The sequence below is a fragment of the Anser brachyrhynchus genome (assembly GCF_964034855.1).
Source record: "Anser brachyrhynchus genome assembly, chromosome: 6".
NCBI lineage: Eukaryota > Metazoa > Chordata > Aves > Anseriformes > Anatidae > Anser > Anser brachyrhynchus.
Genome location: NC_137700.1, coordinates 29,951,329 through 29,972,233, shown reverse-complemented (window position 1 = coordinate 29,972,233; position 20,905 = coordinate 29,951,329). Strand labels below are relative to the sequence as shown.

At 37.5% G+C, this 20,905-nt stretch overlaps 1 protein-coding gene across 8 annotated transcripts in view; it reads left to right on the top strand.

Annotated features, from left to right (window-relative positions):
* The window catches only part of LOC308197096 (gamma-aminobutyric acid receptor subunit pi-like), a 47,387-nt gene extending 28,536 nt beyond the window's left edge, over positions 1-18,851 (top strand). For 7 of the 8 annotated variants that reach the window (XM_080597040.1, XM_080597041.1, XM_080597045.1 and 4 more), the window contains 4 exons: positions 1,697-1,834; positions 11,473-11,625; positions 12,477-12,670; positions 18,185-18,851. In XM_080597040.1, coding sequence (XP_080453166.1) covers positions 1,697-1,834; positions 11,473-11,625; positions 12,477-12,670; positions 18,185-18,496 — 797 coding nt within the window. In that variant the 3' untranslated portion in view covers positions 18,497-18,851. Of the gene's footprint in view, positions 1-1,696; positions 1,835-11,472; positions 11,626-12,476; positions 12,671-18,008; positions 18,091-18,184 lie in introns of all 8 variants that reach the window. The other variant, XR_013952574.1, reaches the window with a different exon arrangement.
* Positions 18,852-20,905: the final 2,054 nt, after the last annotated feature.

The following is a 20,905-nucleotide window of genomic DNA, read 5'->3' as shown; positions in this document are numbered from 1 at the left end:
CACCTAGCTGGGCATTGAAATTTCCTCCCATTTCACACTACTTGAAACAATCAATATCTAATAAAAATAAAAAAATACTGTGGTACTTTGTAGTCCTAGACTTTATCTGCAGTTCATTTAGGAGGAGAATAAAATGAATTTGTCTATCATGCATAAAAGCTGCTTTTACAAACCTTTTTGTTTTGACCAAGGACCATGCAACCATTTGTTTATAAGAACGTAATTTTATTTTTCATCTCCCAAGTCTGAGATATTTCCCAGAGTGTAGTCTTAGAGAATCAGAATCTTAGCTTGGACACCTATGCTTTTGGCTTAGTCTTTTAACACAACAGTGTTTTGGCTTTAATTGCTTTAAGTGTGAAAAGGAGAGCAGAGATCCCTGGCCATGATAAATTTTCATAAAACTTCCAGTGATAGAGGAAAAAAAGATTTAAAGGATGGTCAGGGAAAGAATTTCCAGGTGAAATTGTCATTTTAATTGGTAAACAGCACATTGTTTCCTTGAAATGAAGTTTCTGAACTCCTTTTTTTCCTACATTAAATGGCTATAAGAAATCAGTTTTTTTGATATTGCAAGACCCAAAGCCATTAAATTAAAAGTATTAAAATACTCCTTTTTTATTTTAATGCATCTCTGTTTATGTGATTCTAGAATTCTGTTCTTCTTACAGCATATACCCTAGTGCAATGTATTGCATTATTGTCTCTCAGTCTAATTTACTTACAATTGACTGGAGTCTAAAAATAATCATCTACTCGTAGTTCTGTTCCCTAAGCTTAGCTATTAACTTGGACAATAAAAGTCTGTCATATACAAGAATGATTGATCTAAGCAAGCTAAAGGAAAAGATGTTCAAATGTTCCCTGTTAATATGTAAATTACATTAACATAATCTTGAATTAATCATATACACTAGTCTGAAAATTGCCTGCCTTTTAATATAATGGGAAAAAGTTACGGAGGTATTTTAGCTATGATTGTGACGCATATTGACAAGTGTGTGCGAAATACAGTTGCCTTCTGATAGATGATTCGTGTCCTATCTCAGCTCCTAATTAGCACTTGAAGGTTAAGAGCACATCTCCCGCAGCCCCTGAAGCGTACCATGCTGTTGAGCCTGCAGAAACACCAGCTTCTAGGCTGATGCCTTTGGGAAGGGTCCAAGGTCCCAAGCCAAAATGCTATCCCAGTGATGTCCCAGGCCTCACTCAGAGTGCAGCTCTGGCACACGAGTCCTCAGCCCTTCATTTCTACTGATGGGAAGACCAAATACACTGTCCGTCATCTGACCGACCAAGAAAGAGCATCCTGGCATGTAACAAAGGGCATGTTCAACATTTAGTCCAAATGCTGTCAGTGCTCTAGTTCCTAAAAATGTATTTCTTTAAAGCTTAATAGCTTTTGCCTTTAAAATACCATATGGTATTAATCTCTTTTGTTAGTTTGTCATCTGTGTGAGAGAAAAAAAAGATATAAAAAAGACCACCTCCAAGCTTTTAAATGATAAGCCTTTGCATATTCAGTCTTTGGGAATTTTCTTGTGAACAAGCATTATGTTCTGCCAGAAAAGTCATTGTTTATGTCTCATTGTACTTTCAGGCAGACAAATAAGAAACAGCTGAACCATAACTGTACTCTGCACAAATTAACTATTGTGTAAAATAAACACTTTTGTTGGCTTGTGTATCACTACAGGGGGTTACAACATCAATGATGTCATGTTTTACTGGACGAGAGGAAATGATTCAGTTCGAGGTTTGGACACACTCCGGCTGGCACAATATACAGTAGAAGACCACTTTACCTCGGTATCTGAAGCGGTATATGAGACAGGTAAAAACACCCTTATAACCCTTTCTAGGTACACTTTGGAATATGGCTCTGGAAACCGAACAGTATTCAGAAGCTAAGCACTATGCTTTCTCTTTGGGTGATACATTTTCATTTTCTATTGGATCGTGTTCTTGAAGCCTTACATGAATCTCTCAGATATTACCAGCAGAGACCCAGCTAATTTAAGGTTGGAAGTTTGTAAGTATTTTCTTGGACAGCGTTATTTTGGAGGCTACATATTGTCCAAAGAACAGTGAACAATGCATTACTTATCTGTGTAATGTCAGGAAGAACTCTTTTGAAAGAAGAAGAACCTGTAAGTTGAGCATATAAATTTGAGTGAGACCATGGACGCTGGGTGCTCAGTTCAGGACAGTTCCCAGCCTTTCTGGGATTTTGACTCTGGTTTTATGTGGCAAAACAAAAGCCTTTCTTCGGCCATGGAAATTTCTGTGAATATGCTGGGTACTCTTAGAACACCAAGAAGTTGTGCTTCGTTGCTAGTGCTTGTAGGGATTGCTCTTTATCTGTGGCAGCCTCTGTCCAGCCTGGTGGGCAGCAGAGTGCAGGTTGCCTGTCGTGTGGTTCCTCTGCCCAGGAAAAGGTCTGAAGCATTTCCACAGACCTGCTGTTCTGCTGATCTTAGAAAACAGCTGTAGAAAGTTTCCCCGCGCTGCAGGACTTGACCTCATTAAAGAGTCTGCTCCTGTTTATTATTATTATTATTTTATTTATTTTTTCCCTCTGAAATTTTGACAGGGCTTTCGGAGAGTTCAAGACGTGCCAAACGTGCTTTCTGCTCCTTGAATTGCTCCTAGGTCCTTCATTGCTGTTCTTCACTGCATATTCAGTTTCTCTTCTGCCCAAGCGAACATACCAAGGAGAATGTGCAAGGGGAATCTTTAAATGAGGACACACACGTCCTTCAAAGCTGTAGTTTCACCAGATTGTATGCTTCTAAGTCTGAATCACTGACATATCATTCTGGTATTGCATTGCTGGGTATTTCTACTTTAACAATACGACCCAGAGAAACTTCATGGTCTGATTTCAGGCGTTAATTCGGGCTGAAAGTCAAAGTTCTCTAAATGGATATAAAAGTAGAAAAGAAATACATAAGAGCAGGCTCAGGGATCACAAAGTACCTTGCTACTTATATAACTGACATCTGCTTGCCTTCCTCCTCTTTGTAGCTTCAGGCTAAGCAACATCAGGTTCAATCAAAGGAGAATAAGTCTTTACTGCTGTTCTGCCCACAAGGGTATTAGAACCTGTTCACCATACAGGAAAGAGAGAGAAAAACTGCCTAATTCTTACCAACTTCTGTCACAGAGTCCAGACAGTGCCAGAAAGCCAAAAAAAAGTTCTATTTTTACCAGATGGAATAATTTCCAATTACAACTGAAGTGGCATGGTCAGATAAATTGTGCTCTTTTTTCAGTTAATGATGCTGTCTTCTCCTTAGGTTGGCAATAATCATATATATAAAGGCACTTTTTGTTTTAGTATGTCTTAGCATATGCAGCTTAATTTGATTAAGATTTCCCACATCTGCTTGTTTCAGTTCTACTGCATAAGGAAGCCACATTATGAAGTGCTATGCAGTATTTTTACATGAAATTTCATAATCCTCTTAATTTTCTACCAAGTCTATGGTTTAGGTGCTATTTTCTACAGATTTTTTAGGAAAGCAGTGCCTACTGTAGCTCATAATAAATGCAAAAAAGCAAACAAATTATGGAACTATGTAATCAATTTGGAAGGGAAAAATTATATACTTTGGATTTCCTTAACATGATTAATAGATATCTGAAAGTGTTTTATAAATAACAGTTATGATTCACAAGGCTAAAGCTAAAGATACTACAACACTGCTTTTCTCTAGTATTTCCTAACACAGCAAAAAAAGCAATCGGGATTTGAACTTGAACAGACAGTACAGCTGTTGTGCAAGTGAAATATTGTACAGCGATACAAAGCCCAAGTTCACATGCAACCACAGACAGAGCCAAGATTAGAATGTGGTCAGCAAAATTCCCGCATAAGCAACTTCAGTAAATTTAAGAAAAGAACATCATGGATTAATCTTGTTTAAAGAACACCATGTATCGCATAATAGTCATGACATTATTGTAATCACATAATAGTAAGTTACTTTGTATAACGTTAACTATGTTGCTGGCTAGAGTTTTGAGTTGATTTTTTTCTTGACACAGAATAATTTCATTTTGGACATTGGTTCTAGCAATGAATTTACCTCTTTCTGCAGGTCTTTAACTATAATCCTTATTCTGCAGACACTGATACACACTCTCTTGGACCCGAAAACCGAGTATGTGCATCAGTGGCTGCTGGGTTTTTATTTTAGCTGTCTAGCCAACACCACCTGCGTTCTCAGAGTAATAAATGGTGATGTAAAAAGATTGCCTTTATTACTGGAAAAACATGAAAGAATTAAAGACTATTACAGTCTAGCTTTTTGTGTAAATAATGGTAGAAATAAGGTTCACTTAATCTATTCTAATGTCCCAAGATAAGATCATCTATACCAACAGCCAACTTCCTAACAGATGTTTTCAGGAGTAAATTAGACAAACCTCCAAAGTGTCTACTCTTCAGCCTCCCTAGATGATTTTTTCTGGTGATTATTAAAAGCATATTTTCCTTGTATCTAATTTCCCTTGCTGCATTTCAAACCCATTGTGCTCTGCATTGTCTACTGTGGATAAGGAAGACAAATTTCCTGCTATTTTTCAGCAGCTCTTTCACCATTTCAAAACAGGTACATCTTCTCTCAGACTAACACCTTCCCTCTCTTTAATTCATAAAAACATTTTTCTAGATCTCCTGTCTTTGCTATTGTTCTTCCGTAGACTTTCTCATATCTTTGTTGCTGTGCTCTATCTGCACACAAGCTGGTACCCTGGGTACCCTGTTCCTATCTGATGTCCTCTGTAAATGGAGGGGATTACTTCATGCATTTCCTCTTTATCCATTCCAGGTTGATATTTGCTTTTCTTGCAGAAAATTCCCGTGCATTGTTGACCTTGTTCAGCTTGCAATTTCGAGCTAGTAATTCCTGTCTGAGTAGTATTTGCCTCTTGTTGAATTGCATCTTCTTTTACTCACGCTGTTTCTGGTACTTTTTGAGATAACTTTGAACTCTGATTTTTCTCTCCTGTGCACTAACACTGCTTTCTGTTTGGTATCTCTTAAAAGACACTGTGTATGCCATGGTATGTCATTGTTTTTGGTACCAAGAAGTTCTGGACACAGGATAGAATCCTGTGTTCCCACTCAATAAATTATTCTATTTTCACAGCAACTGATAGCTCATCAGTCTCTATTAATATTTTTAATCAGAGAAAAAGCAGAAAAGGGATTTGATACTTGAGGGTAATTAGCTGCTGATAGCTTTTTTCTGCTTTGCTGACTGGCAACTTCCTTGCTCTCACTACGGAAGTCCTACTGCCAAATTTTCAGCAGAAGCAAGAGCACTGAGGCTCAGTTTGCTCAGCTTAACACGGAGTCCTCAACCCCTGCCCAGAAGCCAGGCAGAGCTTTGTCAGGCAGACCTCCACTCTTAGAAACCATGAAGTCAGCAAGGTGGCACATCCAAACGGTATTATTCTGGCAGAACAGAGGGAAAGAAGAGACAGTAGCATAAAGTCAGCCTCCTGTCCTTGATGCACAATGATAATAAGGCATTTGTCCTCTTGGAAAAGCCTGCAAGGGGAGCTGGCTGCTGTTCCTTGTCTGAAGTCTGTCTGCAGGATTTTTCACGGTCTTTCTCTCCAAATATAGAGACATTACCTTGCTCAGTTCTCCTGGACCCTCTGCAGTTCCCCAAGGAGATTTCTTCTTAATCAGCAATCTAACTTTTCTAGGATTTTCAGGTCTTCTTTTTTAAGGTGCAGTACACTGAATAACTTCTGTCATTCACTTTATCAGTTCTTTTATAATCTGTAATTGCTCTCCAGTTGTTGTTTCTGATAATTTTGTCTTTGACATACAGGTCTTAAAAACAATCCCAGAACTGTATTCAGTATAATCTTATCTGGGGACCTCAGCTAAGATTCAAGCAGTTACATATGCATATGTATCTGTTACCATGTATGTTCAACTTGCCTGAGCTCTTCACTCAGATAATCACTCTTTCTAAGTAAGCCTTTCCACTTGAGTTGATGTACAGAAGTTTTCCATCATTAGTTCTTTTTGCGATATTTCTGCAATGCTTCATAGTATTTACCAAAGCTAGAACTGTTTAGAATGAAAACGGTTTTGGAAAATGCACTAAAAAAGTTACAGTAACAGAAAAGCATGTGGAAAGGCAATGAACTGGGTGAATATTGAAGACACTAAGTAAGCTAGTAAGAGGCTTTTTTTTATTAACTTCTGGAAAGTTCTTTGTAGTACAGACAGAAATACACACAAACACATAGAAAACTTCCTGCGGCATAATTGTCTTTGTAAGTTTTATTTTATTTTTTTTTTTTTTTTATTTTTTTTTTTTTTACAGGTAAGCTAAATAGACATGCATATTTGCACACAGCTACTACATGAAAGAGTATGTTTCCTTCTTAGGAAACTTGAATTTCAAGCTCAATTTTTGTAAAGCATTTTTGTGAAGTTGAAACACATGCTGAGAAGCCCATCCTAATCTTTCATTTCCTTTTGTTCACCTCTGAAGAACAAACAGGAAAGGAAGTAGTTTATAAGATCCTGACTGTGAAGAGCAGAAGACTATGATTTGTTTTCTGAAGGAGGGACAAAGGAGTTGTGATATTACCCATGTATATTGGTACTCTTAGCATCTTACGAGTCAGATAAGTTGCATTACAGTTGCACAACTTGTTTGTTGGGTAATAATGGAAACAGTACTATTTCCTAAGATATATTTTTGTTATAAACGAGTAAAAAAAAAATATTACATAATGAAAACTACAATTTCAGCACATAGGTGCTCTCTTGTACTGTCCCCTTAAAAGGTGAAAGCAGAGAAGAAAGTGATACATTGGTAGAGTTATACTGATGCTTGTGTGAGATGTACATCACACATTTTATCTGGCACCCAAGGGGTTGGTATACATATTTCATGATAGGGAAGAATGTACTCTTTGTGCCTGACTGCGCACCCCTGTGCAGGATACCAAAGTGCTTCTTCTTACATAAAGAGTGATGTGGAGCTTTCTTTTACTGGAGTAGAGTTCATCAAGTCCATAAGAAGTAACTGTGGGAAGATACTCATAAATTAAAATGGGAATGCTGTCTGTAGAGCACCAGTCCCTCCTTCAGGCTCCTCTGCTGTGACTGTCTGCTGCTTTGGGGGGGAGCAGAAAGCGCAGGGAGGCAGCATTCTGCCATCAGCCAGGAGCAGACACGCTAGAAAAATGATTTTGAAATGATTTTGGCATATCTAAAAAATGGATGATCTAGAGTGATAAGGAAGCCTGTCTTTTTTTTTGTGTGTGTGTTTGTTTTTAGGTTTATTGCTCACTGTCTATTTCTCAGTCAGTGCAGTAATAAGTGTTGTTAAAATCATCGGTATTATGGCAAGATCTAGCAGTGTCAGGTGGGCAGTGCAGTAAATTAGAATATTGCTTTAGAAGTGAAAACCAAAAGCCAAATTATAAGAGAAATAAGCTGTGTTTTCTTGCATTCAGAAAAATCTGCCTCAGACTTAGACCTATACCTGTTCAGCTAAGAGAAAGAAACTGGTATAATTTTTATGACACTAAACCAGAAGTAGTCGGCTAGAACCCCCTGAAATTTGATTTTGTTCATTTCCTTCCATTTTCTAGGGTGCTCTTTTTTAAAGCAGTAGAGAGAATTGGGAGTATATATGGAGACTGTAGTCTGCTATCTGGATTTGTACTTCATCTGTCAGCTAGAGCTACTGTCTAGTTTTGTACTTCTGCCCTCTAGTAAATTCTATAAAGCCAAAGTTATTCAGCTTAATCTTCTTTCACTGTTGGGTAACCTGAGTAGGATTACCTCACCTTTTGGCAGGTTAAGAATAGGTGTATTGACAGCCATTCAGGTTCAGCTCATATTTGACAATCTATTAAACACAGTGATTTGATACCTTGGTAAGTGCTAAATCTGTGCCTTCACTGCAGAATTAACTATCTGCACAGAGATTATTTCCATCACATTATCAAATTTAAATTGGAGCACTCACACACTGAGGTGACATCCATCATGGGCTAAAAACTTGAATAAAAAACCATCTTCTTACTTTAATGCAAAGATTTTGTTCTTGGTATCACTCAAGGAAGGGGCAGGCTTGACAGTTTTCAGGAGTTAACTTTAGTAAAGGCAGGATTAAGATTGCATGCACCTATTTCACTTTTGATCTGATTTATAGCATCACAGTCTTGGATGTGCAAGTGAAAGCCAATGAGATAAGGTAGTTGTGCATCATTACTATCATATGCAATGCACATAACTGTAGTAGCAAATCTGTTTCTTTTTAAACATAACTTTTGATACATGTGGAGTGCAGAGATAAAAAAGACTGTAGTAGTTCCTTATATTTATTTTATCTCATTGCTCATTTGTTTAGGATGCTACACATGCATTACATACTATTTCTTGCCTCTTTTTCCTTTGGTTTATTATGGGAGGAGTTCATATGAATTCTGTATATAGGTTTCTTCAAAATGTCCATTATAAAAACTCTTCTGAGCTCTTTAGAGAAATGCTGACACCACTATTATCATGTCCATGATGTGTTTTTGGATTCTGGCAAGCAGAAAGCCTTAAGGTTAGAGAAATGCCTTTTCTTTGTTCCCTGAAAACCACTCAGCTATAAGCTGTTATATCTCTATTTTTCTTTGTTGTTCACATTGCTTGAGAAATTTCCGGCATCAGGAAAAATAACACGAAAGAACACGGGAACACTCAAAAGGCTTGTCCATGCTTGGAAATCACAGCAAAATGGCAAAGTGTGAATTTCAAGTTCGATATTTTGAACTAACTTCCCATATACACATCTGGCTTTTACACTAAGTTGAATGGAGAGACAGATGTAGGGAGTTAACCAGGAGAAGATGGTGCTGTATGACTATTCTGTATTGACTATTTCAGAGTTTTTCCTCCTGGAGGAAATCTCTGTGGCTGAACCACAGTCACTCCAAGTGTCTGTGGAACTCTATAAGGAGTGCTGTCCAATCCCTTCATCCCATTTACTGGGTACATGGCACCACATCCTTCCCTGGGGTTTGCACAGAAAGACAAGACTTTTGTGGAGGACTCAATTCCCTGCTGATGGATTACATCCTTTGCATTCCCACGCCAGCTCTGGACTGACACCCTTCCCTCACTTGCAATGGCCATGCCATCATCCTTTGCGTACTAGCTGTCAATGTGCTGCAGTTAGGATGGTCGGGGTTACAAACTCTGCAGAGAAAATCTTTCTATTTAGAAATATCTCTTGATTTCTAGTTAAATAGAAGCTTATTAATAACATTCTTAACAGTTTTTATGTAGGTTTTGAATGCTTGCTATTGGACAGTAGAAAGTCACAGATTTACAATTGCCTGTACAAACTTAATTCTCTCTCCCTAAACATGCTTTATGCTATAGCCTTTTATTGTACAGACCCAGTGCTTTTCTGTAGCACCAGTGCTTGATTTAGCACAAGGATGAATGCAGACAAAAGCAGAAGTAATGTTGCACAGTTAACAGTTGCACTTCCTAATTTTTGAGTGGTTTACTTTGGTCCACTAAACACTTAAAATCAATTTTGATGGGTGAAAATGAACTTTAAGGGAACAGCTGTATTGGTAAAAATTACTATATCGATAGGTGTACGTTAATTTAATATTCCTCTTTTCACACAAAAATGACAGTAATGGCATAAATAGTCTTTGTACCTCCTGCCTCATGGAGGAGAAGTCTATCTTTGTATCCTTTTTTTCCACCATTAGAAGCTTGTTGAATTTACAGAGGAGAACCCTAAATACAGTGTATTCATACCTTCAGAAGGAGAAAGAATTGCCTACCAAAGGACTGTTTAATCCAGTAATGAAAAGGCAGAGACAACATGACAGAAAGCTGAAGTCAGGTTAAGATTAGAAATTAAACACACATTTTTAATAGATAGAATGATTTTAATCTATGTAACAGATTATTTGATGAATGCTGCTTGTCTTGATATCCTGAGATTAAGTCTAGATGGCTGTGTAAAAGGTGAACTTTATTCCAGACAAAGTGAATGAGTTCAAAATAAGGGATAATTGGGAAAACTTAATGGCCTGTGATTAAGGTCAGACTACATAATCTAGTAATTCTTTCTGATTTTAGAAAATCTAGCAAATCTTATAGTTCTCTAGATTCAGTTTGTACAACACTTAAAAACTGAATTTTAACTATCCATTCTCTAGTCTGGCAGCAATAAGGCATTTCTTGGCATCCATTACTTGTACTTCAAGCTTTTGAAAGTGCTTTTCTTTGACGCTGTGTCTCGCTGCACACCTGAGGGATACACAAATAGCCTGTCTGTGCACATTGATGTTGTTGCTGAGGTGCATTCACTGTGCTGTAATTCTGCAAACAGACGTACCTCCTGAAGATCGACATTTGTTGGAACAATACAGATGAAGCCAAGGCTATCTAACCACAGTACATTCAAGCATTACTTTCTCTCACTGATTATTATTATTTTTATTTTATTTTTATATTATATATATGATCGACGTAGTACAAGAATTTTCTTAAAAGAATGCTGTTAAACATACTTAATCTTGAACTTCAGAATAAAAAGTCTGTTCAGCTCATTAAATTAGTAAAAAGCAAGCTTTTGCCTTAGATCTGTTGGACAGGTAGCAATTTGAGATCCTACACTTCTGTTGCCCCAGCATAGCTAAATTTTGCTCAGTTAGTGTGCTGGAATTCAAATTTAGACTTCGCTTACCAGTGTGCTGTTCCGTAATGAAACCTGATTCTGTCTTTGGTTCTGTGGGCCTGAACTTTCATCTTCTGGCAGTCACTCTATTAAAAGTGCCACAGCACTGTGATAACAGTGACACTGCTTAGAACAATGCAAACACTGCACTGCTCTAATGTAAAGAAAACATACTGAAGATGCAAAACCACTGATTATTTTCAAGTGGAATATGCGAGTTAGGTCAGTAGTACTAGGGAAAGTACCTGTCATCCACATCTGGAGCAACAGTAAATGAAATGAAAATCAAAATAAACCAGATCAGTGAGACAGTTAGACTCATGCTAACTTTATGATGCTATGAATGTTATTATGCTAGTTTATATAGTAGCTCATAGAGGTAATTTTTGTTAATAAGCATAGCTAAATACATAGGTGATTTGAAATTTCCTTGCCTTTCCATGCATTGATGGATTTATTCTTTCCACACTAACCCCCTCTAAATTTCTAATTCAAGATGTTTTTAATGAAGCTCTGGATATGAAGTGACTAGATGTCACATATGGACTTTTTCCCTTCAGTTCAATGTAGAATCTTCATGTTAGAATTTTTCAGCACAACGCTTAATTTTTTCAAGCTTATTTGTTAAGCTTTTATTGTATAGCAATGTGCAAAAATCATACTGGTTGATAATTTAAAGAACTTTTTGTGAATTGTACCTTCAAAATATTTTTTCCTGCTCTTTTCACAGGACGTTACCCAAAACTAGTGTTTCACTTTGAACTCAAGAGAAACATCTTATATTTCATACTAGAAACATACGTACCATCAATCCTCCTGGTTGTGCTCTCCTGGGTATCATTTTGGATAAGCCAGTCATCAGTTCCAGCCAGAATCTGCATAGGTGAGAAGCCAATAAAACAAAACAAAACAAGGGTTGGAGCATTAAGATGCTTGTTTTATTGCGCGTACATGGCATCCGTTTCCAAAAGGTGCAAACGCTTCTGATTTTTAAGGAATTACTTTTCTAGTTTGCCATCTGCAGCACATCATGCAAATTCTTCTTGAAGCCTTTAACAAAGTAAATGTCCTTGGTAGCGATAGGAGACTTGGAGACGGGAGAAGCTACTGGAAGGAGAGGAAAAAACAGTCATTTTGGAAATCATTTCAAAATATTCAAACGCATGCTATGTACAGACAGAATTATGAGGCTTTTGTGAGGGTGAATGATACATACTAATTAACACAGGAATAATAAGAGAATTATGAGATTAAATATAATTAATTTCAAATAAAGGAGATTCTGAAAGGGAAAAATGCAAATCAGTTCTGATCAGACTGCAGGTGGGGTAGGAAAAACACTTCTATAGAATAGCAAAGAAAAGATTTCACATCAAGTGAGGCTGGTGGACAACTACACTGAGAAAAATATCTGAATGTTTTAAAGGAAGCATTTGCATTGCATTGCAATGATGATGAGTTAATAATATACATTCTAAAGCATGAAAATATCTTCCATTTTAATTTCCAGTTTTCTCAGCTTTCCAAACATTTTTCTTGAGTATTTTCAAGCATTTAACTTCAGAATCGCAAGTGCATTTAGAAGTCTCCTTTTCAAAACATGCCCTTTTAAATTCTGTGGCGTACTAGGTGTTCATGAAGCTCAGGAAAAAGACTATCCTGGTTTCCCAAATGCATTGGAGGGCCTCATTGCTGTCCTTGTTTTATCAGAATTTATATTTTTATGTTCCACAGGTGTTACCACTGTCCTAACTATGACAACGCTGATGATGGGAGCCAGGACTTCACTCCCAAATGCTAATTGCTTTATTAAGGCAATTGATGTGTACCTCGGTATCTGTTTCAGTTTCATCTTTGGAGCGTTGTTAGAATATGCTGTGGCTCATTTCTGCACTCTGCATCGACCCAGCTCAAAGGAACTTCCGAAGGTATTTTAATTCTTCCCTTGTTGACCTACAAAGTAGACTTCAATTGTATCTGCTAAAAAGACTTAAGTTATCTTATTTAGCATTAATGGTAAATGTATTTAAAGAATTTTGTATTTTAGAATAATGACAGTGATAACAAAATAACTCAAGAAAAAAGGAAAAGGATTTGTACTCCTGGAACTTTTTGGAAGAGGTCAAACAAACTGAAACACCAATGTGCTAGATGTATCACAAAAATCAGGCACCCACCTTCTCACAAGCAATGGCATACACTTTCTTACAGTTCAAAAATTAGACTGAGCAAGGCGGCTTGATCTTACTGCTGTACAAGCAAAAGCAAACAAAGTTTTATTATCTACCACTTAGGAAACCTTCTGTATATTGCATGATACGTGAATCAGCTTACTAGCAGACAGCTTCATGTCTTAGGTATATCAGGTCCCTATAGCCTTCCACCTAGACCTTCTTTCTGAACAGCTGCAACTGAAGCTCAGACTGTGATTCACTTTCTGTTCTGGGTCATTATTATAGCAATGTTTTTTGCTGCTCTAATGAGCTTCCTAGAACGGTGAGATATTGTGAAATAGACTTAAAATAAAAAAGGATCAAATCAACATAGGCATTTTTGAGTCTGGTGGTTGTCATCTTGCTAAAATAATCATGACAGTTTCATGAAGAAATTCTGTTATATCCTCCATCTTCAGTGTTTGGCAGTGAAAACAAAGTCATGAGAAAGTTGGAAGCTGAGTGTCTTAAAGCTTTTAATTATGGAACTGAGTCTAATACGCATGACAAAAAAGAAAATTTAAAGCAGCTTATGAATTTTCTAGACAAAGATAAAGACGTGAATTTTTTGGTAAAGCATGAGAAATGAGAATGTGAGGAAAAAAATACAGGAAGATGTTTGGTTGAGTGCTGTACAGTTAAATGGCCAGAAGAAAGATTGTTAACAATTTAAGCAATACTAGAATAGAGCATTGCAAATGCCTAAACAAAGCTCCTCAATACGTTCAAGAAACAGGTTACTGTCTCGAGTTCAAGTAGCAAAGCTTAAAAACAACGAAGATCAGCTGAAGTGTGTTTGTTTACGCCTAGATATTTCAACAACTAATATGGGATTTTGGCTGTGTGAATGTGAGATGAGTTTTGTAAATGCACAGGACTACGTTCAAACAAAGCTGCCATCAGATCTAGGTGTGTGAAGAAGGTTTGAAAAACGGCCACAAAGGTGAGCCACCCAGTGGGTTTTAAAAGTCATACTCTAACTGGGGAATGTCTACAAATGGGCAAATACTGGTTCTGACTAAGGATTTGAGTGGGAAGCCTGAAGGTCATTTTTCCTGGCAAGATAGCATCAGTGACAATTCCCTCTGAGCATATCCATCTTGTGAAGTAAATGGTTGTCATTTGCTCATAGAGTGGAAAAAAAGAAAAAAGAAAGCTTATTGGAGGTAAGAAAGCCAAGTGCTTTGGTGCTTGGATGATTAAGCATTTTCAGATCTATGAAGGGCATTTATGACTGCCCTTGCCTTTGCCTACGTGTGTCAGCTTCCCTTTCATATGGGGCACTGGCACTAGTACTTGCAGATGGAGCAGATGTGAGAACTCATGGAATTAGGTGGAGGTACAGCCCTAAACAAGGAAGGAAGACTTAAGGTGCAGTTTTGTGATAGACTTAATGACTGAAAGGGGTGATCTGTTACTTTAGGCATGTTTCCTGCCTTCTTGTGCATCAGGGGTGAGCAAGTCCAACTCACTGCTTGCCCACACAAACACAAGCATAGGGAAGAGACAGTTGGTGGGTCCTAGATCAAATCAAGACTTCTTAGAATAAGGAAAATGCCTGTCATGTCTTTCTTGTACTGTAGCCAAGGAGATGAGCACTGCTTACTGAGCAGGATGCCATATAGAGCACACCTGGCTTCTGTTTGTCATTTCACAGTGAAAAACAAAATATCACAAGGACAGAAGTACTAGCTAAAATGTCATGTCACTGTCTAGCAGGCACTTAACAAATTTCAGTGTGATTATCGTCACCACAAATGTGTTCTCCTCATTATCATGTGCTCTTGTGGACATAGGGTAATTAGAAATCTCACTTCTCAGTTTGTTATTCTCATGCGAGCTGATATAATGTTTGCACTCAGAATTATGTAAATAAGTTTAGGAGGTGAATTGAAAATGTAAACCTCTGCCTTGTGTAGGAATTAGTTGCACTGCTTTCTGCTTTGTTCTTTAAAGCACTTGTGCACTGGCATATGAAGTTCTTTTGAGACCTTTGTGATCTCCAGTTTGTAGTAAAAAACTGGTGAAACAGCTCATCATATCCATGCTCTTACAGGGTTTCACATTATGTGAAGCAGTACCCACAGAGCTTCAAAACGAATGGCCAAAGCAGGGGAACCACCTGCTAAAAGGTCAGATAAAGTGTGCCATTCATGTGAACTGCATGAGTTTCTCATTTATACACAGGTGTGAATTGTGTCCTTCTATAAAGCAGAGAAATCATTCTTGGACTTCATCTGTCTTTCGCCTAAACCTCTTCCTTTGGGGCAGAAAGGGGAAAAGACTGAAAATTGAAAATTAGTTTACAAGGGCAGTGTTGTGCATACTTGGCATTTCTGTGCCAACATTGTGTGCTCTGTATGAACACTTCAAGAAGCTCCAGGTGTGCAACACTCCTGGTTGAGGTATTTTTAATCTTGAGCATCTATTCAATGCATTCAATGGCAGTAACAACTTTTCTCGATTCTGCTGGCTGTTAGATGTCAACAAGTACTTCAGTGAGCATAACCAGCAGCCACAGCAGCATGTCCCCTGTAGTGTCAGAAGATGTACAGTACCTTTCCTATATTTTGTGTTATCAATTTTGTGTCCAAACAGAGCCCTTCTTAGTGCCAGCTGCCATTTTCTCATTGACAGTTGGAATCCAGAGAAATCTAAGTAGTGTGACATTTAAAATTAGAGTCACAGTTGTACTCTTGTAATGCTTTTTTTTAATAATGTGAAACATCTTAATCTGTCATCATATTCATTTCTCCATAATGAGTCTGAAAAGTCCCTTCATAGTGCCAGTTTATAAGATTGTAGTTTTTTTTTTTATATAAACTAGTGTTTGTGGCTGTTCTTGAGATTAACTTTCCCCTTTTTAAGCCATGCGATCCAGCACTTTTAGTGTAAATACATCTCTGTTAAGCAAGAACCCTGCCTTGCAACACCACAAGCAGAATTGAATACGTATGCACCACGTACAGTATTTGCTGCTGAAATTATAAATGTCTCTTAGGGAGTAGAAAGGAGTTAAGAACAGTCTAATAATGCATCAGCCTCCTGCGGATTGTTCACATGTGGTTGTGTGAAAAGAAAAATGGTACGCACGCAATGTCCTTTCACGCTCTGCAGTACAACTAATTCTGTACCAACATTTAGCCAGCCCTACCTTAGAGACAAATAGGCTCTTATCTAGAAGAATGCCGTAAATCCAGCCATTTTTGAAGTATAGATGTTCTTCTCTTTTTCCCTTTCTGAAAAATGAGAGCACTGGAAATAAAAAAAGTCAGGATTCTTCTGACAGGTTCCTTTATTTTATTCACTTTTGAAGCACCAAGCGCCTTCGTTAGGCGATAGCTTGGGCGCTGTGTTTGAAGCAGTGGGGGCTCCCCTGCCAGCCCTGGTGCTCTTCTTGGCCAGGGGAGCTTTCTGAAATAGGAGAGCCAGGTATTTCTAACAGAGCTGGGCTCCACAGAAAACTCCGGGTTTGAGTTTTAGTACTAGCCCGGGAATTGTTTAAGGTTTGGACTGGAGTTTTGTGGATTGATCCTCTGTGTGCTTTACAGGCAGATTTTTGTCCTGGCCTTTGGTTTCACAGTTCTCACAGAGCTGCAGGAGGCTAGGTGGGGGGTGAATAAGTGCTTGTAGTCAGTGTATTTTTAAGGATGTCACATTGTGATGAACTATGATTATCTCTCTCAAATAAAATATACTAGACTTTTTTTTTTTTTCAAACTGAAAATGGAAAGCAATAATAATCCCTTTTTCTATCTCCATCTGTCTTGCTTCACTGACTCACAGCAGTCTGAGGACACTGTCCAGACTCCACTTTAATTTTCAAGGACATTACTAATTTTAGATGAAGAAAGGCCCAAGAACAAGGCTGTTTGCAAGTACCCTGGGCAGAAGAACCATTCTGCACCAGCATGGTGATCTGTCAAATGGCTTAATGAGCATTCATTGTCTTTATTAGCTGTATTATTTCTAAATGAGCTTTAGGGTGGCTATGCATAGGGTTGTACCTATTAACTTTTCTAAAGTTTGTCCTTGTTTAATCTAGTTATTTCCATGATGCAAATGGAAAAAGTGAATTGGTCAGAGGAAAGAGATTCTGAATTCTACATTTCACAAGCAAATTTTTAGCCTTTTCTCGTTTGCTTGCTGCTCCCTGATGTGGAAGGTAATAAAAGCATCAGAAGACACTTAAAGTTAGATATAGAACTGCCTCCATTAAGACAACTCCCCCTTCCAACTTTTCAAAATTAGGTTTAGGTTAGATACAAATCTGGAGCCAAACTTTGTGGCTTGGATCTGCTGGTATCTGCAATATCCCAAACCAGAGTTAAGACCCCAGAACTTTCAAGAAAGTTTTCTTAGAGCTGATGTCTAATCCCATGTCCTTTGAGTCAGTGGCAGAAAACCTGCTGACTTCAAAGGGTGAAGATTTCATACATGAACTTCATGGCTCTGAGCCATTTCTAATCAAAGAAACAAAACCCACCAGAAGGCTTATACAACATTCTCCACAGGGCTGTCTTGATGCAGCAAAGCACATAAAAATGTGCTTAATCTTAGCATAACTTTGAACTTAAAGCATGGGTTTCAGTACTTGAAACAAAGTAGTATGTACTATTTAGTACTGAATTAGTTGTGCAGCTTATGCCTCTTTATGATCGTCTTTTTTTTTTTAATTGCGTTTTGTTATTTTAACTAATTCTTTTTTCATCATGAAGCCCAAGGAATAGAGCAGCCAGCTTTGCAGAAGGCATTTCGTATTCTGGGGTGCTTTATTTGGGCTGCAACCAGCTTCACTAACTGGTCTGGTAACTCCCTCTACTCCATCTGCCAGGTGGGGCCCCACTTTACTCACTTTGTAGACATTACCTTTTGCGAGAGTTTCCCCTGAGCTGAAGACAGCTTACTTTTTTTTTTTTTTTTTGTGGATTTGCTGCTGTCTTAGATAAAGCTTAGTGTGCCATATTTGAGCACATTCAGCTTTGCTCTGCAGCCCTATGAAAGCTTCTTTGGTAAGCTATTGTGTAAATTGGTGTGTTTTACTTGTATACAGAGGCTCTGAAAACTGAAAGGAGCTGTCTGGTGCCTGTGGATGCTCGCCCTTGGAATCACGGAGCTGAACCACAGGAAGAGTTGTAGGAAAAATCCTATTATTTGCTTCACTTCTAAAGTAAATAGGCAATGAAATGTGCACTTAGGTTCCTGCTGTGCTGTTTTGTTTCCAATCAGGAGGAGGATGAAGAGGCTGAAGAAGAAAGGAATGGAGTCCTGGCAGCAGTTGCTAACAGTTGCAGTGCCTCTGACAATGTGAACAAAATTGATTCAAACAAGAGCAGCAAAACCAGCATCGATGGCAAAAAGGAGAGAAGTAAACACAGTGGATGTAGTTCACCAATGTCAGTAATGAAAAGACTTTTCTGTATCTTTGATTGTTTCCACGTTAAAAATCCTTACCACATAGACAACTATGCCAGATTTTCTTTCCCGTTATCATTCATCATAATTAATGTATTTTATTGGGTATATTATTTGTATTTCTAAATATTTTAAAATTAAAACTGTCATGGTTTAAAGGTTAGAAAGTGGATACAGTAGGGAAGTTGCAGTAGAATGGGAAAGCTGCCTTAGGATAAAGGGATATGAGGGGACATGCTGTCTTTTCAAGCATTTATGCCAACTTTCTCGTTAACTCACTTTTCCACTATTAAATGGCTGTCATCTGAAATTGACTTTCCTTTTAGCATGCATGTCCCATATTATACTACTAGTCAATGGACATTAAATCCTTTTTAATATTTTAATGGTCAACTTTGTAAAATAAAAGCTATATTATAGTTGTTTCTGAACTGTGTTGAATATGTTGAAAAATAAAGACATCGAAGTGTTGTTTTCCTGATATACTTTCAGTATTCAATTCCATCTAGCTTTATCAATAATACATAAGTTTTCCACATTATACATGAAAATGTGTAATTGCAGGTTAACGTATTTTTGCTTCATAGAAAGAAACAGTTTTGAAGGTGTGGGCTACCAACACCAACCAAACAATATGCACAAATTTGTAAGACTGCAAATACGTATCGAGACTCTTCCCTAAGTCTTTACACAGAACTCCCATAGGCATCACTGGCTTTTCTGAATACATGCATGGCAGAATATGGAAATGGACTGGAGCCAAGAAAGTTTAGATCCAAAGAATTGTTTTCCCCAAGTAAAGAAAATTTTAGATGCTGGCCAATCCTTAGTGGAATATGGCCATTGATGCTGAAGTTTGTACTCTGCACTCTGCTCAGTTACAACTGCCTGGGTAACTACTATGCAGAGGAAAATTTTGATATGCTTCATTTTCAGCTTAGCAAATTCTGCTTCAGTCAGTTGCCATTAAAAATTTTGTGTAAAGATGAAAAGCCTTACTTCCTGAACTGACAAGAAAACCCCTGGGGTACACAATAACTCTCGATGAGAAAAGGGAAGGTTTTACACAGATAAACTTACGACCCACATTACAGAATGGTTACACCTCATGAAAAATGATCGCAGTCGTTCTGAGTGTTGACTTCACTGACAGATGTTACAAAAGTTATTGATCTGGCAACTTGTTTCCTGTACTGCAGTTTGGAAGTTTAGAAGCACGTGTTGCACTTTTTCCCTTACCATAATGAAAGCACGGGTTGCATGTGTATGCAACCTTTGAGGTCCCTTCCAAGCCAAGTCATTCTATGATTCTGTGTATACGTATAGATGCGTATGTGTGCAACTTAAACTGTGTACTGTGACATTTACGATGATGTGCAACACTGCATATGTAGAAATACATTAGAAATCCTCCATAACATTAATACTCTTTGACTTAGCTTCTTGGCAGTATGCTGCCTGTGAAGGTGAACACTATTACAAGAAGAAAGTGTAAAATATTAGTGTGAGTTTGATTTGCCCTCCCTTGCAGCAAAATCCATAAAAGGTGTAAGAAACAATATGTATTTTGTACTTTTCTTTAAATCGTTCTGCTATTGCAGATTTAATCTTAAACTTTATATTCAGAAACAGATTTTGTGAGTTTTGCTTTTTGTTTATTTTGGAAATGAGTTGTAAAACTGGATTTTGAGATGTTTTTCCAGTTCTTTCCACCATAAAATTCACAGGAAGCATAAGTAGAGCTCTGAATTTAGTTTCCTAAATTTGAAGTTTACATTGACCCTGAATATTTTTAAATAGCTCATGCATATGGTACAAATTATCTGTTGTGTTAACACTAAATTTAGGATTAACATTTACTACAGTTGTAAGCATTGTAGTTTCCAATAAATTTAGAGATAATTCATATTTTGGTGGTTTCTTAACAGTAAATTATTATGAAAATAAAATCCTTTGTTGAGCTATGTCTTTCAATACCACAATATATATATTTTTGGAGATTTTAGACATTTGAAGGTATTAGCCCTTGCTGATTTTTCACTTTGTCAATTATTTGTTGTCTTTCTCAGAGTCAGCTATATTTTAGGTAAGTATCATGCAGCCCACTTAGTGGGATGCTGGTAGGGTTGTTATGACTGTATCTGAAATATTCCACCTAAATCAAAAGGGACATACTAAAAAGATGACGTTTTGGAACAGGCATTCACTAACTCATAAACCAAGGTGGCACTTTAAATAAGTATAAGTATAAATAAGTAAATTTGTTTTAACGTACAGTTAAACAACTAAATGCCCTATCTGAACTCTCCAGTTAACACATATTGAAAGCACAAGACAAGGGCATCCCATCCATCTGTTGGTCTGAGTAACCATATTCAGCACCATGGCCACCTTTATGAACAGTGCAGCAGTAACCTACATAGCTCTGTTCCTTTCATTGCAAGTCTCTTCATTGTTTGTGATAGTTATTTTAAAAGAACGGTTGTGTCTTTTGAGGTGGGAAAATGTATTAAAAGAAATAACGTCCCACATTTT